At 39.1% G+C, this 14,978-nt stretch overlaps 1 protein-coding gene across 2 annotated transcripts; it reads left to right on the top strand.

Annotated features, from left to right (window-relative positions):
• Window positions 1-238: 238 nt before the first annotated feature.
• On the top strand, window positions 239-14,039 carry nr2c2 (nuclear receptor subfamily 2, group C, member 2). Of its 2 annotated transcripts, XM_085260915.1 has the most exons (15): window positions 239-398; window positions 3,830-3,914; window positions 4,161-4,253; window positions 4,403-4,603; window positions 4,693-4,798; window positions 4,933-5,112; window positions 5,583-5,739; window positions 5,847-5,937; window positions 6,113-6,258; window positions 7,029-7,206; window positions 7,706-7,827; window positions 7,909-8,048; window positions 8,508-8,645; window positions 8,744-8,849; window positions 10,785-14,039. In XM_085260915.1, the coding sequence occupies exons 2-15, from the start codon at window positions 3,855-3,857 to the stop codon at window positions 10,957-10,959; spliced, it is 1,893 nt and encodes a 630-aa protein (XP_085117041.1). In that variant the 5' UTR covers window positions 239-398; window positions 3,830-3,854; the 3' UTR covers window positions 10,960-14,039. The 2 variants fall into 2 exon arrangements, 1 of the variants encoding a protein (XP_085117041.1); XR_014890280.1 differs by lacking the exon at window positions 10,785-14,039 and having other exon boundaries at window positions 7,909-8,079.
• Window positions 14,040-14,978: the final 939 nt, after the last annotated feature.

Here is a 14,978-nt window from a genome sequence, read left to right as displayed (position 1 = left end):
AATCATTTATGCAATCACTTATTAAAGCCTTGAGTTTATTATTGCAGCTCTTTATGTGAAGAGCAGAAACGCACTATAGGAGAAACAGTGCGTCTATCCTCTTAAATACATCTGTTGTTAAACATTTTTTTTACTATGTAAATGTTTCAAACGTACCTTAACAACAAAGTCCAGACAGTCAGACATAATGACGTCAGTCCTGTCTGGCTCGCGCTAAGGGTGGGGGGGTGTTGGAGTCGCGCGGGTACGCGAGAGAGGAAGGAGGAAAAAAAACTCAACCATCATCAACTCGCTGGCGGAGCGGGGTCACGAACTATGACCTTTAACAGAAGAAAACCAAAACAAATATTTTATAAAATAGCAGAGCGCACTAAATCTGTGACCGCCAGTTCCCGGAGGTAAGTCTGAGTCCTGGACTGAAAACAGTAGAAAGCTGTGAGACATACAGGACCATAAAAGAGCGTAGCTAATTTCCCAACTAGCTAGCAAGCTAGCCGATGCGGAGCTCCCTTCCTGGCCGTCTCCGGCAGCTCGGAGTGCGGGCATGGACCGTGAAACATCGGTCTCAGTCCGTTTAGGCTGACATATTTTGGTGACAGCTAAATTAATTGTTAAATACGATGACACAGCTGTCGACTTGAACCAATCCCTGCGTGCTAGGATGACAGCCACAGTGGGGCACACAGCTGCAGTCGGCTCTCACTGCAGCCTACTTGCGTTCACTTGCAGTGAGCTAGCTGAGGGGGCTAACGCTGGAAAGCTGTAGCTGCAGCAGATGAACTCGACCCTTTTACCTTTGCCATCCCGGGGACGGGAGTGGATTGAAAGTACTACGATCATACATTTTATTCATCACAGCTGCCATTTTTTTTGTATTCGCCACCAGAATATCTGTTCGGTGTCTGAAAACAAAATTGCTCGAACATATTTATCATAAGGATTCGTCTTCGATGTTACTGGCTGATTGCCAGATTCTCCATTTTGTTATGTGTTGTGATACGTTTGAGAAAAGAGGTAATGATGGACGTACTGTTAGACCAATCAGTAAACAATATGAAGCTACATAAGATTCCTGTATGGTTAGTGCAGCCACATAAATCATTTCCCCCCAAAGGCTGTCAGATTGTATTCTTATAAACAGTACAAGACCATATAAACAGAGAAGGACGGAAATCTTTCAAATGCCAGTAGATTAGAAAGAATTAAACTAATGAAAGGTGGATTTAGACACTTCCCCCAAGAATAAAGATGCTGCAAGGTGGTGATCACAGCTTTAAAAAAATCATTCTAATTTCTAGATCTTCTAGTGCAGCTTGACTTTTTCTTTCTTTCTTTCTTTTTTAACATACTAGCAGTTATGTTACACTGACAGCGAATCTAGGGTAGTTCAAAGTGGTGCAAACAGCCACAAAAAGCAAACGCCAGAAAAATGTCATCATAGCCCTCAGTCACTTTATGAACAGTGTGTGTTTCAACATTTTGTGAGATTCAATTCATCTTGTATTTACTGTTACCTTCTGGCAGAAGTTTAAAGGATTTAAAAATTAATTTGTGCTCTGTTCAGTTAATGCTCGGAATATTAGTCTGTAGTGTGGAGTCATTGGGTTAGCGCAACATTAACAATTAATGTTGATGTGATGCTAAATTGTGACTTGTTGTGCTTTGTATGTTTGTGGTGGTCACAATAGCTATGCTGGGAACTGGGACTTGGAGTCCAGAACAAATTTCCTCTTCAGTGACAATAAAATATAAAGTAAAGCAAATTAGAAGTTTTAAAAATATTAAAAGCAGTGGGAGTTAGTCTCGACACCTTCATATTTACTATGTTTTTTAAGTCTTGACAGGATTTCATATTTGTCCATTTGGAGGACAGGTGTACAAAGTAAGAAATGATTGGTGCCTCTGTCGATGTCAGTGTGGTATTAGTATCTCCAAAAAGTGTTTCACCCACTGAAATTACTCTGGCACTGGACTGATGCAACTCAAGATTCATAGGTAGAAATTATTACATTAACCAATATAGGTGCAGCAGTATAGGAGGATTGACCATATCTGTGATAACATATAATATCTAACACTAACGCAGTGATGGTTCCAAACCCTCTTCAGTTAGCTTCACTTTGAGTGTGATTTTGGTTTTCAAAGGAAACAAAATAGACATTTAACAAAGGTAAAGGTGAGTTTAGCTGATAGCTTAAATATTTTATCTGGAATATTACATAAATACTGCATTGTCTTAGCAAGTTGTGTTGTGGTCTATAATAACATGTCAGCTATATTACCAAATTAAGTGAAATCCTCCTGCTGTGGTGGCTTACTCTCTGTTTGAGAATATGCAGAAGTGCTAAAGTATGGCTCTAAAGTCAGCGTAAAGTCACATGTAGAGGAACACACCAAGCTGTCGATCTTTGAACCATTGTATTGGACAGTTGCTCAGGTCTTATTAAGGATGGGGGAAAAAATTTATAGAGTAGTATTGTGTTATTTTGCAATGCAATCTTATATCAATACAGGGACACTAAATATGAACATAGTATTAAATAAATTAAAATACACTGTTAATACTATGAGCTATAGGGCTCATCTCATGCACCACCATCCCAAGATAACATTACCTGAGCAAACATTTATTTGACTAAAATAACCTTGAAAAAGGTACTTCCTAGTTCAGAGCAAGCCAAAGGCTCAGTCACACAAGTAAAAATAGGACAAGAATATCCTTGCAACTACAAAAAAAAAATTAAAAATGTATATCCATATATAATTATTTCCACATTCTGCAACCGATTGCAACTTGTGACTAAATGGTTGTCCAGACGTTTAGGGTTATTGCACGTTTACAAGCACTTTTAATCGCACGTTGCTTGGATGTCTTGCCTGATCAGAGATAACCTTTCTGCAAACAGTAATAGTCTGGACTTGGGCTGACTGTAATCACTCTGAAAAAGATTCTTGAAGGTTTGCAAGTAATTGCTGTCTAATTTTAAATGCAAACAGAATGCCAGCATGTTGCCATCAGTCTGAATGGGTCTGTCATTGTGCACAACTCATAGGGACTTGACTCATCCGGCTGCCAGCTGATTGTATTCTGGTTATTTATGTAGGCTGCAGGCTCCATGTAATGGCAACATTTATGCAGGTTTTAGGGACAGTGTTGCTATGCTTGACAATCTCATTTTGAAGCAAAAAAATAACTGAAGTGAGATAACTTTATCTTATTGGATAAAACAAATACAGACAAAGTTTACCATGAGGACATAATTTGCAATTTTAAAAATGTCACAATATACATTGTTGCAATATTCTCCATATGTTAAAAATCGCAATAAATTCTTCTTGTGATTGAAGTGAAATGTTTTGTTGAAGTTACCTAAAAAATAAGAATATTACTTTTAATAACTGTGTGATGATACGGCAGTCTATAGCTTAATATATAGGTAACAGGGCAGTAAACAGAAACTGTTTTGTCAATTTTATTTTAGTTTGAAGACTGATTGCATTTGTTATTATATAGTATAAAAAGAGAGAAGCTTGTTTTTTGTTTAATTTTTAATGATTTTAAAAGTTGGGTTGCAAAGGCATTGCTGCAGCACAGATTTAGTATTTCAAAGTGGCGTAATATTTTAATGTTTATACCACCCATTCATAAGAACACATGAGTGAGACACTGGTGTGCTTCAGTAGCCAAATCGCACCATACAAAATCATCCAATGTCTTGCTGCATCTTCTGTGACCATTATGCGAGTCAGTAATGTCAGCCTGCTCTTCTGGGGTAGTTGGTATTTTTATTAGTTATTTAATTCTTTTCTTTGACATCCTTCCAAACAGACCTCACTAATGACTTTACTTCATCATGACGTCCAACCTGAATCTGCTTTCCCAGCAGAAAGTGGATTCTGAGCATGACGCAGAGGTGAGTGGTCTGAAGTTGTTGCTTCATCCAACCAATATGAATTTTTTTTCCTTTTTTGATGGTTTTACTCACTTTGGTCGTGTGGTTACCTTTAAGATATAATTCACCATTTGCTGTCTTCTTTCACTTACAATAAAAGTGTATAACATTTTGTAGCAAAACATTTCAACGCTGCATATTCAAATGAAATGTATTTGTGTTGCAGACTTATTAATTAAGATTATTTTTATACATTTAACCAATTAGGTGTCATCCTCTCCATCAGACTCAGTGATGAGTGAGTCTCCGCAGCGCTTTCAGGTCATCTCGACTGAGCCCTCTACACCACAGCGAATTCAGGTAACATCTTAAACTTGAATGTGTTACAACCTGTTGACATTGTCCCCTTTCGCAGGGGCGCTGAACATGTTGGTGTTAAAATATTTTTCTTGGATCTTCCACACTTTCCCTGTTGTTCTGTCTTCCTCTTTCATCTCTTATCCCCCCAGATTGTAACCGACCAACAGACCGGTCAGAAGATCCAGATAGTGACAGCAATGAACCCATCCAGTGCCCCCAAGCAACAGTTCATTCTGACTACAGCTGACAGCTCAGGGGCAGGAAAGGTCATCCTGGCCTCACCAGACAGTCACAACGCCAAACAGCTCATCTTCACTGCTGCAGACAGCCTCATGCCAGGAAGAATACAGGTACATTTCCCTCTTAATACTGTCACATAGGGCATATGTGACAACACTACTGCCAATAACTTGTTCTTATTTGAATGCTTTTTTTCTAGATTGTTACAGATCCAGTGTCAATGGAACGGTTGTTAGGACAGTCAGGAGATTTGAGCCGACCACAGCCGGTGGAGTACTGTGTGGTGTGCGGAGACAAGGCTTCAGGTACTTCAGCCACTTAACATGAGTATACTTCGGATCTTTTCCATATACTTTGGTATCCAGCTGTGTGTTCAGCTTCATATTGTCAGTAGACTCAACCACGGGTACAAAATAAGAACTTTTTTGTCTGTGTACAGGACGTCACTATGGTGCCGTCAGTTGCGAAGGATGTAAGGGCTTTTTTAAGCGGAGTGTGAGGAAGAATCTGACTTACAGCTGCCGCAGTAAGCAGGACTGCGTCATCAACAAACACCACCGCAATCGCTGCCAATTCTGTCGGTTGAGAAAATGCCTTAAGATGGGGATGAAGACTGAGTGTGAGTGTGCATCCAATTCCAGGACACAGTGCAAAAAATACACCCAGAAACAAGTCAAGTATTGTCCCTGAGAAGGTAGTTTCAGTTTCCTTGAGAAATAAGTGAGATATGGCCCGAAAAAGTCTTCTATCTTTTTCCTGACCTGACATGTATAAAATACAGACTGGTGTGACACTGGATACTGCTGCAGGAGGTTGTTTAGGAAACATTGTCCCTACAGCTACTCAACAAGGGTTATTTTTAGTAAAAATATAGGTTCAGCTCTTTCTTTACCATCAATTTGTCAGGAAGTCCAACTGAGAACTATTCTGATCAGTTAAACCAGAAGTACCTCATATCTGCAGTATTCTGAGAGACACTAAATATCATTAGCATTGTTCTCAGTGCATGATTGTAGAAACGCACAATGTTGCTTTTACTTGTAGGCATGAGGAAAATATTAACACATTCTGACTCCTGTAAATATTCAGCTGTCCAGAGTGAGAGGAAACCCATCGACATTGTGCCCAGAGAGAGGCATGCCAACTGCGCGGCCTCCACCCAAAAGATCTACATTCGTAAGGACCTAAACAGTCCACTCATCGCCACACCTACGTTTATCTCCGATACAGAGACAGATGGATCCAGGTCAGACCTGCAGACAAACATTGGGTCTGAGCTGTTAAATTTGCACCATCTTTAAGTTTCCAACGATTTTGTAAAGTTGTTTTGATGGTTCTTTGTACCACATGTAGGTCCAGCTTGCTGGACCAGGGGATGCTGGTTAACATCCAGCAGCCAGTGATCCAGAGTGATGGAACTTTGGTGCTGGCAACTGATTCAAAGGTACATCTAATCATTAAAGAGACTGTGTAACAGTAAACAAAACATCTGCCTTTTGTAAGTCGTGTAAAGAGGTTGGAGCATAAAATCTGTGCTAGGCTGTAATGTATGTACAGTGGGTGCTGGTTATGTTGCCTATATGATGGGATATAATCTGCATTGAGTCACTTGTCTTTAGATGGATTGTGGGCAGGGAGACTTGGGGACGCTAGCCAACGTTGTGACATCACTGGCCAACCTAAGTGACTCACTAAAAGAAAACCTAAACAATGGTGATACCTCAGACAGCCAACATGAAGAGCAGTCTGCAAGCGAGATAACACGGTCAGTCAGCAACACCCAGAGAGGAGTCTTGCCTTTGCTTGTTCAGATTTGGGTTCAGGTGGCTTATCGTTAGTGTTCTCTTCAAATTTACTTTGTTTGTCTCTGCAGAAGTAAACCAGTTCTCTATTTGCATTTGTTTAATACCGCATTGGTAATTTTGTGAGTTATGCGTTGTGGGTTCTAATATCTGCATTATTTTTTAACACTGATAAAACCTGTGTTGTAGACTGTAGATAATATCTCATTGATGACTTTGCATTGTTTTTGTTCTTATTTGAATGAACATAGTAACTGGATCAAAGGAGCTTGCAAAGAAAAGCGTCGGGACTTCTTTAAGTTGCTTGAAGACGTTTCACCTCTCATCCGAGAATCTTCTTCAGTTCTAAGGTCAAATGGTGGAGAGTCCCAGATTTAAACCCAGTGGGAGTATCCCCCCAAGAGGGACCTTAGAACCTTAGAACTGAAGAAGCTTCTCGGATGAGAGGTGAAATGTCTTCAAGCAACTTAAAGAAGTCCAGACGCTTTTCTTTGCAAGCTCCTTTGACTACGATGACCTGGATGACTGAGAACCTTCACAGACATAGTAACTGGATAATTGTGTGTATAAGAAAACAGTGTTAAAAACAGCATTTAGGTAATAAAAGTGGTGCTAAGGAGTTAACGCATGTATGTGTGCAATAAGAACACATTTATACTTTTGTGACTTATATGTTTCTTGTTAATGAAATTAATGAAAGGTCATTTTATGTGTGCTTGTGTGTTGCACACAGTGCCTTTGACACCCTGGCCAAAGTCTTCAACCCACCTGAAGTTGGGGTCGAAGACAATCTGGCTGATAAGTCACAATGTGTCAGTGGAACAACGATCCAGCTGATTGGTCGAGACCAGGAGACCCCTATTATAGAGGTGGAAGGACCACTGCTCACAGACAGCCATGTCAGCTTTAAGGTGAATAGAGTTCACATGTAATGGGAAGAACAATATGCACAATTTTTGGAGATGATTGACTGCTGAGGGATACCGATTGGCATCCACAGAAGGGTGGGTGGTACTCAGAGGTTATTCACCAGAATACAAGACCATTCATCTGTCTATGCAGTTTTAAATTACCAAAGTATGGATGCGTGGTCAATAATAAACAGCAAAACCCTGTTAAGTGGTTTGTTATCACCTGCAGTTGAAACACTTATTTTAAGTTTCTTTTTAGTTGGTGTTTATTTGATTTTTGTCCTTGCAAAGATACTGGCAGGAAACACAAGGAACAGTGAAAAATATGACATGTAACAAGCAGATCCCCTGCTGGACATTTTGTGCAATGTGCATTAACTTGAGCGACTCATTTAACACTTGCTTTGTGTTTCCTTTGTGTTACCATTCTCCTGTCAGCAGTAAGGTTTTTGTACTTGATGTCCTTTTCAGCTGTGTTGTGTTTGTATCTTTCCTCTAGCTGACCATGCCCAGCCCCATGCCCGAGTATCTGAATGTACACTACATCTGTGAATCTGCATCTAGACTTCTCTTCCTCTCCATGCACTGGGCACGCTCAATCCCAGCCTTCTCAGCTCTCGGGTGAGAGAGTTTTCACACAAGCTGTTGTCTTTGCAAACACTACCAGATGATTGTTAATCAATATTTTCCCTCTCTTCTCAGTCAGGAGGCAAACACAAGTTTGGTGCGAGCCTGTTGGAACGAGCTGTTCACTCTGGGTCTTGCTCAGTGCGCTCATGTGATGAACCTGTCGACCATCCTTGCCGCCATCATCAACCACCTTCAAAGCAGCATCCAGGATGGTATGGACCACAGACCTCGCCATCTTTCACAGTAGGACACACACGCATATAAACAGGAGTAAAGAAATGTGATTTTTCTTTTTTTTTCCTTTCTTTTTTGTTATTAACAAACATAGGCCTTAAGCATAGAAGACAACTTTATTACTTACATGTGATGAAATCAGAACAGGCTCATATTGTTGCTGTTTTTATTTAGATTGTAACAAAACTTTGAAATGTAATTGCATAAATAAAAATCCCCCCTGCATTTTGGCTTAATGAAGCCAACTACATTGCAAACAAGTGACGACACTTGCCACTAACACTGACTAAGAATTGCGTCGTTTTTCAGTGACGACATGCTTTTTGTTGTTTCTCTAAGTAACTTTTCTCGGACCATTAAGATGGAAAAGAATTAAAGAAAATAAGAGACTTAAACCATGAATATTTATACAAAATGGAAACTTTCTTCTGTCTCAGACAAACTGTCAGGGGAAAGGGTGAAACAGGTGATGGAGCATATCTGGAAGTTCCAGGAGTTCTGTAACAGCATGACAAGGCTGGAGACCGACAGCTATGAATACGCCTACCTGAAGGCTATAGTGTTGTTCAGCCCAGGTGAGTCTGATTTTCTGTGTCAGAAATAATAATGGACAGTCTAGCTGTTATCAGTCAAATTATTTTGGAGAACAACTGTTGTGTGTTTGACTCATCAGATCACCCAGGTGTGGACAGCAGTGGGCAGATTGAGAAGTTCCAGGAGAAAGCTCTGATGGAGCTACAGGACTATGTGCAGAAAACATATCCAGATGACACCTACAGGTACATTCATACCTCCTGTCCTACTCTCATCCACATTCAAAGCAAAGTGACAAAAAATGTTATACAAAGTGATACCCTAACTTAATACCCAGCACTAAGATGGAAAAATAACTGATACTATGCCACTCTTATTTTATTGCCGTAAGTTAATTGTGAGTTTGGTTGAGTCTTTTTTGGTTTTTACAACTTCTCTCCAGCATATACCTGTTTCATTCTGTGGGACACGTCACTGTCTGCCAGGCTTTAAGCTTTTATTTTCACTGTGGCTTTCTGAGGCTGTGAATTCACCAACCTGTTATCTGCACTATTCTCGAGTAGGCACAGTAAAACATCTCAGACTCTGCAGAAGGGAGCTGTATTAAGACTGATAAACATCCAAGCTGACTGCATCTGACGTTTACATTCTTTTCTCTGCAGAGTAAAAACAGGTCATGTCTATAGGGTGCAGGTCTGCAGTGCATGTCTGAAAAAAGCTTTTGGCTGATGTTGTCTGCTGTTCAGTTGTCATTTAATCTGACTGTTAACGTTTTATTTGATGTCCAGTGCTGGTAAATTTTTGTATCCCAAATTTGTATCCTAGTTACAACCATCAGCCACCAGATGGAGCATCATTGTACAAAAATGCCATATCAAAAGGATGAGATTGTGGATACAAGCAGCAGAAATGAGCTTTCTTTGAAAGGTGGCTGACCTCTCCTTAAAGAAAGGGTTGTTCTCAGCTAGCTGAGTTGCTTCTTGGATGAGGTGTTATGAGGATGTTCTAACAGGAGGACAGGAATATTCTCTTGGCATTACCCAGAAAGAGCTGGAGGAGGTAGCTGGGGAGAGAGTCTGGACTTCTCTGCCTCTCTTTCCCCAAGATTTTTATGATAGCTGTGTGAAGCACCACACCTTTAGACAGTGTTTACTATAATAATCAGAGTTTGAATCTAAATAAGTCGTACCCAGGCTGTATGATGCAGTGAATTTTGAGCGACAAGCCAATGGTTTGATTAGCAGCATATCATGGTGAGCAGAGGAATATGTGTTGTTGGTTTCATCCAGCTGTACAGGATACAAGTGCCTATATCGTGAATTGGTATGTGAGGAATGCTCTTACCATCTTATTGCAGATAACAAAGTGAAAACAGCGATAGTAGTTGTGTTGGGGTGGGGTGGGCAAAAGAGGACCATCGGTGTACCACTACCCACCCTTCATAATGCACAATGTGGATTCCAAAGACAAAAAAGTCTGTAACACCCAGGGAGAAACGAGCACACACCCCAGGAGTGTATTTGTCATTTCTGGCTTGAAGAGATGTTTTTTAATTTGTTCTTTAATGATCATTATTAATGAACATGCAAGTGGATATGAGCAGAACAGCTAAAACAGTATTAAGTTAATACATGCTGGGTCTTTACTGTTTTTACCTCAGAGCTGTACTTCTCTACTCTTCACTGTGCCTTTGCCACACACAGTGGAGTCTTTTACCAACAAATGAGGTTTGCTGGAAGGTGTTGGTTTGGTTCACCAGGCTGAGCCACTCCACACACACACACACACACACACACACACACACACACACACACACACACACACACACACACACACACCTTAATTTGAAAGTGTGTAGACGTCCAGACATGCACTTTCAATTATATATGTAAATGCAACATTATATTATAGCAAGGCAGATTCATTGTATCATGACTCTTATAATAATGATCACATTGATTTAATGCATCACTGGGGAAATAATCTAAAAATTGGCCTTGATTGGTTCACTTTGACCAAGGTCGATCGCTGACGTCATCGTCCATTGGCACAAACCTGAACTCCTGTGTCCTTTTCTTTTCTGTGGATGTCTGGCAGAGGGCCTTCATTCCATTTCAGGTAAAACCGTGTTTGCATGCTGTGATGTGTTGTGTAAATTACATCTTTATTCCATTCCTCAGGCTGACACGTATTCTGACTCGTCTGCCTGCACTGCGCCTCATGAACTCAAGCATCACAGAGGAGCTCTTCTTCACCGGCTTAATAGGAAATGTTTCTATTGACAGCATAATTCCTTACATCCTCAAGATGGAGACGGCTGAGTATAACAGCCAGGACTCTGACTCTACAGAATGACACGCCATCACTCCAAGCACCCTAACTCTCAGAGTTTGAAGTATTTAGTGAGTCTCCTCTTCAGGTACACACTTTCTCTTGTAAGGATTGTATTTTTGAACTGCAGTACTAAATCCTGCAGCAAGCCCTTGCTTTCAATGATGCATAGTGCAAAGTCATTCAGGTAGATTGAGATGGAATGGCACTGGACAGCCTGGATGGCTGAGGATGTTTCCTGAAGCTGATGCAGTCAGTCCTGTTGAACTAAATAACAGAATCTTCAGCATCTACAGCTATGCTCTTTAATGTCTTTATAGCACTTGACCTAACCCTTTCAAATTGCGTTACATTTGTCTAGGTTTGCATAACTTACAGAAAGTCCAGAATCTAAAAGTAACATTAAAAGAAATCCTGCATGTGAAAAAGATCTTTAAAAACCTCTTTAGAGTGGAGGACATCTGATTACTTTAAAGCTGGGAAGTTTTTTTGAACATCAGCGCAGTAAAATTGGCATGTTTCTGATACAGGCCATTAAAAAGAATTGAGTTTTCAATATGTATGGAAAAGAGCTTTTCTTGTTAATTTTGACACAACTGAAATTAAAATGTTGTTCAATTAGTTAAATCTGAATTATAGTTAGAGAAACTCAGTCAGGTATATAAAGGTACAAACTCTCAGTTATGTTCTCCATTAGTAAGTATTCATAGCATGTCATAGTATTGATCAAGCTCATAGCGCATAATCAACTCAGTGCATCACCTCTCTTTTAGTTTTGCTTTTACAATAACAAAAGTTTCATAAGTCAAGTTAGCCATTTAAATTGAGGAGCGTATGTTGTTTCTTATACTGAACGATAGGGCTGCCACGATTAGTCGACTAGTCACGATTACGTCGACTATCAAAATCGTCGACGACTGATTTAATAGTCGACGTCGTTTGAAGCTTTGTAAGATCGCAGGAATAAGTAGTAGGATTTAAGAGTGTAATAACGGACTGAAACAGAAGATGGCGGCACTGCTTGTACAAGGATGCCAGCTGCTGTTAAACCCTGAAGAAGAAGAAGCTGCGTCCCAGAGTTCATAGCGTGGCCCAGCTCAGTTTTCAACAATGGCGGCAGCTAGTTAGTTTTAGTATTACTCTTATTATTCTTTCTGGGTCACAAAATAAACGTTTAAGATATTCTCAGGCGAGAATGTAGCTGTGTAAACTTCAAATATCTGCTCAGTTTATCAAGACACCACATATTTTCAAAAGCGCTCCGACGTTTTCGGAGACGTCTCTTACCCACCAGCTCAATAGCTAACGGGTTCAAGGCTCACTAGAGCCCGTGAGAACACCGGACTCCCGGCAAATCGTTTTCAAACCCACCGCCGTCTTTCGCTACTCAGGTTAAACATGATATATGAGTCACTTAGATAACTTAAAAATGTTATTGTTTGGCTTTTTTTTAGTATTTTACTTGTTCCTGAATGAATCGGTTTGGCTGAGATTAAAGTTACAGTTTTTACACAGCTGAATAAACCTCAAGCAGACAACTGATTATCAGAAGTGTGAGATGATCGAGAATATACTCCAGTGTCCTGTTATATTTTAGATATCAAGGAGCAGACGGCTGAGTTTATTAAACTTCACCGAAACAATCTGCAAATTTCATTAAAATTTAATAAATTTTAATCTTGCCTTTATTTTTAGCTAGCACATACCTTAAACACTTAAGCTAATGATAGTTATATTAAGAGCAGATGCATGCTGGTGCAATAAGCTGTATGTTTTATGTCCAATGAATGCATGATCTGATTAGCTGACTAATCGCAAAAATAATCGGTGACTAGTCGACTATCAAAATAATCGTTTGTGGCAGCCCTACTGAACGACATCTCAGAGGGTTTTTATGTGCTTGTGTTTCTATGTGGTACAATTATTTTTAGGTTATTATGAGTATGTTCCTCATATAATCCGTGCAATCACCTCATCAATTTTCCCTTTTATGACAATCAATTACATATTGTTTCCTTCTGTCCTGTCAGTGTCATAACTATTCTTCTCTATCTTCATTTTTTACAGTATTTATCATCAGCTAAATATTTCTTTTAAGGAATTAGATTACCTTAAATGTTTGGGTTTAAAAATCCGACTTATGTGTAGCTATGCTACTGTTTTTTATTTTTGCATTTGTATTCTCGTGCACATCAATCAGCTTTTGTGGTGTTTCATTGCACTCATGCTGACTAAAACTTTGTGTTTTGTATGTTTTCCAAAAACTTTAACTTGTTGTAAACAAATTTGCTCGTTGCATACTAAGTGTACTTAAAGTACTTTTGGGCAGGTTTCCCTGATTTAAAAGAAAAAAATGGAGAAAAAAAAAAGATTTTCTAGGAATCCAATCCCGAGTGCATTGATGTCTTGGAGACTAAGTAGGAGATATGCATTGGCTTACCTTCTTATATTATGGTTCTGAATAGGCATCCACAGCACCATGAATGATAATGGGTGTATAAATAGGTCAGCTATGATTATGTCTCTGTGAAGTACATGTCAGATGTAATATTTGGGTTTAAAACCCATATGGACTGTTCGTAAAGGCACTGGTGAGAAAAGACCTTCGTACATGTAATTTCATTAAAATGAGTGCATGTTGTTTTGAAGCAGGGTTTTTTTAATCTTGTCGCTGTCTGCCCTAAAAAGGAGCATTGTTATAATTTTTCTAGAGCATTGCAATGCATGCAAAAGTTGCTTAAGCGCATTTTATTAAATGCTGTATGGAAAGTGTGGATTTAAATGTTGTGGCTTTAAAATATTTACCATGAGCAGCTCCCACATTACAGGATAATAGAGTTTTTCCAGAGTATCTTATGGTTAAGATTTTATACTGTGTAAAAGTACTGGTTTTTTCCTTATGTAAAATGTCTGTGTTCAAACATTGAGATTGAGAAAATCAGAAAATCATTCATGTTTTGCTCGAGTTGGTCACAGTCCTACCTTTCTACCTCACGCTGATAAAGATATAAAAGAAATGTGTTAATGACTGAGTCCCGCATCAGAATTCCAGTCTCTGAAGCTACGCATTTTAAACAAAATAAACAGTTATTCATGAAATAAAACACGACTGAAGTTATTTGTGATGAAGATGGATGATAGAACTGGAAAAGCTGAAGTCTGTATGAACATATCAGGTTTTTTTTCTGTTCCGTTGAATAGAAGTTAGGCTTTAGTAACAATACAGGCAGGAACCATAGCATTCTCCTTATTACTTTGATCACTTTTAAATACAGATGTTTCCCCATAAAAATAAAGCCATCAAATAACGAGTGAAAAAAGCATTAATAATGCAGAAACCTGCTTAATGGGTCTGCTTGAATATTTTATTCTACAGTTTACTGAACAACAGCAAACTAAACCCCAAAAAGACACAAAAAACAGAAATTCTGTTTCCAAAAAAAGAGAAAAGCTTTAAAGTATTTATCTGAATTGAAGATGATCTTTTATCTTTTATTATCTTTTAAACTGTATATATTTCTCCCGTGTGTATTTACTCTTAGTTTTTAACAACTGCACAGAGACACCTTTTTCATAGCTTCAATGATTATTGCAAAACTTTACACACAAAATATTTAAGCTGCATTCACAGAACCACGCAGTGTTGTCAAATCAACACACAATCAGGCGAAATTACTCCACTAAGCTCGTATTGCTGACTGCTTCAAAGGAAAAAAAAATTAAAGACAAGTCTTTCCAAAGTCATTCTACAAAAGATGAAAAAATATGAAGTTAAAATAGAGATGAACTAATTTTCATGTTCAAGAAACCAGTTTGAGATGATCTGAGCGTTGCAACGTGGTGTGTTGCTGGAAGCAGCACTCAGGAGATGGATACACTGTTGACATACAGTAAAGTAATGGACATGGTCATCAACAACACTCAGGTAGGTTGTGGTGTATAAACACTGAGTTGGTACTTTAATGTGCTCAAAGTGTGACAAAAATATCCCCCACACCATTACACTAGAATTAACCTGAGCAGCTAATACAAGGCAGGATGGA

The sequence above is a fragment of the Mchenga conophoros genome, linkage group LG20, assembly GCF_057382185.1.
Source record: "Mchenga conophoros isolate Kocher_MC1m ecotype Shallow Benthic linkage group LG20, M_conophoros_male_GT1.1, whole genome shotgun sequence".
NCBI lineage: Eukaryota > Metazoa > Chordata > Actinopteri > Cichliformes > Cichlidae > Mchenga > Mchenga conophoros.
The sequence above is the reverse complement of the archived record's forward strand: the minus strand, read 5'-3'. Positions and strand labels throughout refer to the sequence as shown.

Coding starts and splice junctions, on each gene's coding strand:
- nr2c2 (XM_085260915.1), top strand. CDS start 3,855: ATGACGTCCAACCTGAATCTGCTTTCCCAGCAGAAAGTGGATTCTGAG. Junction 4,799..4,932: donor GTGCGGAGACAAGGCTTCAG/GTACTTCAGCCA, acceptor GTCTGTGTACAG/GACGTCACTATGGTGCCGTC. Junction 5,113..5,582: donor GATGGGGATGAAGACTGAGT/GTGAGTGTGCAT, acceptor GTAAATATTCAG/CTGTCCAGAGTGAGAGGAAA.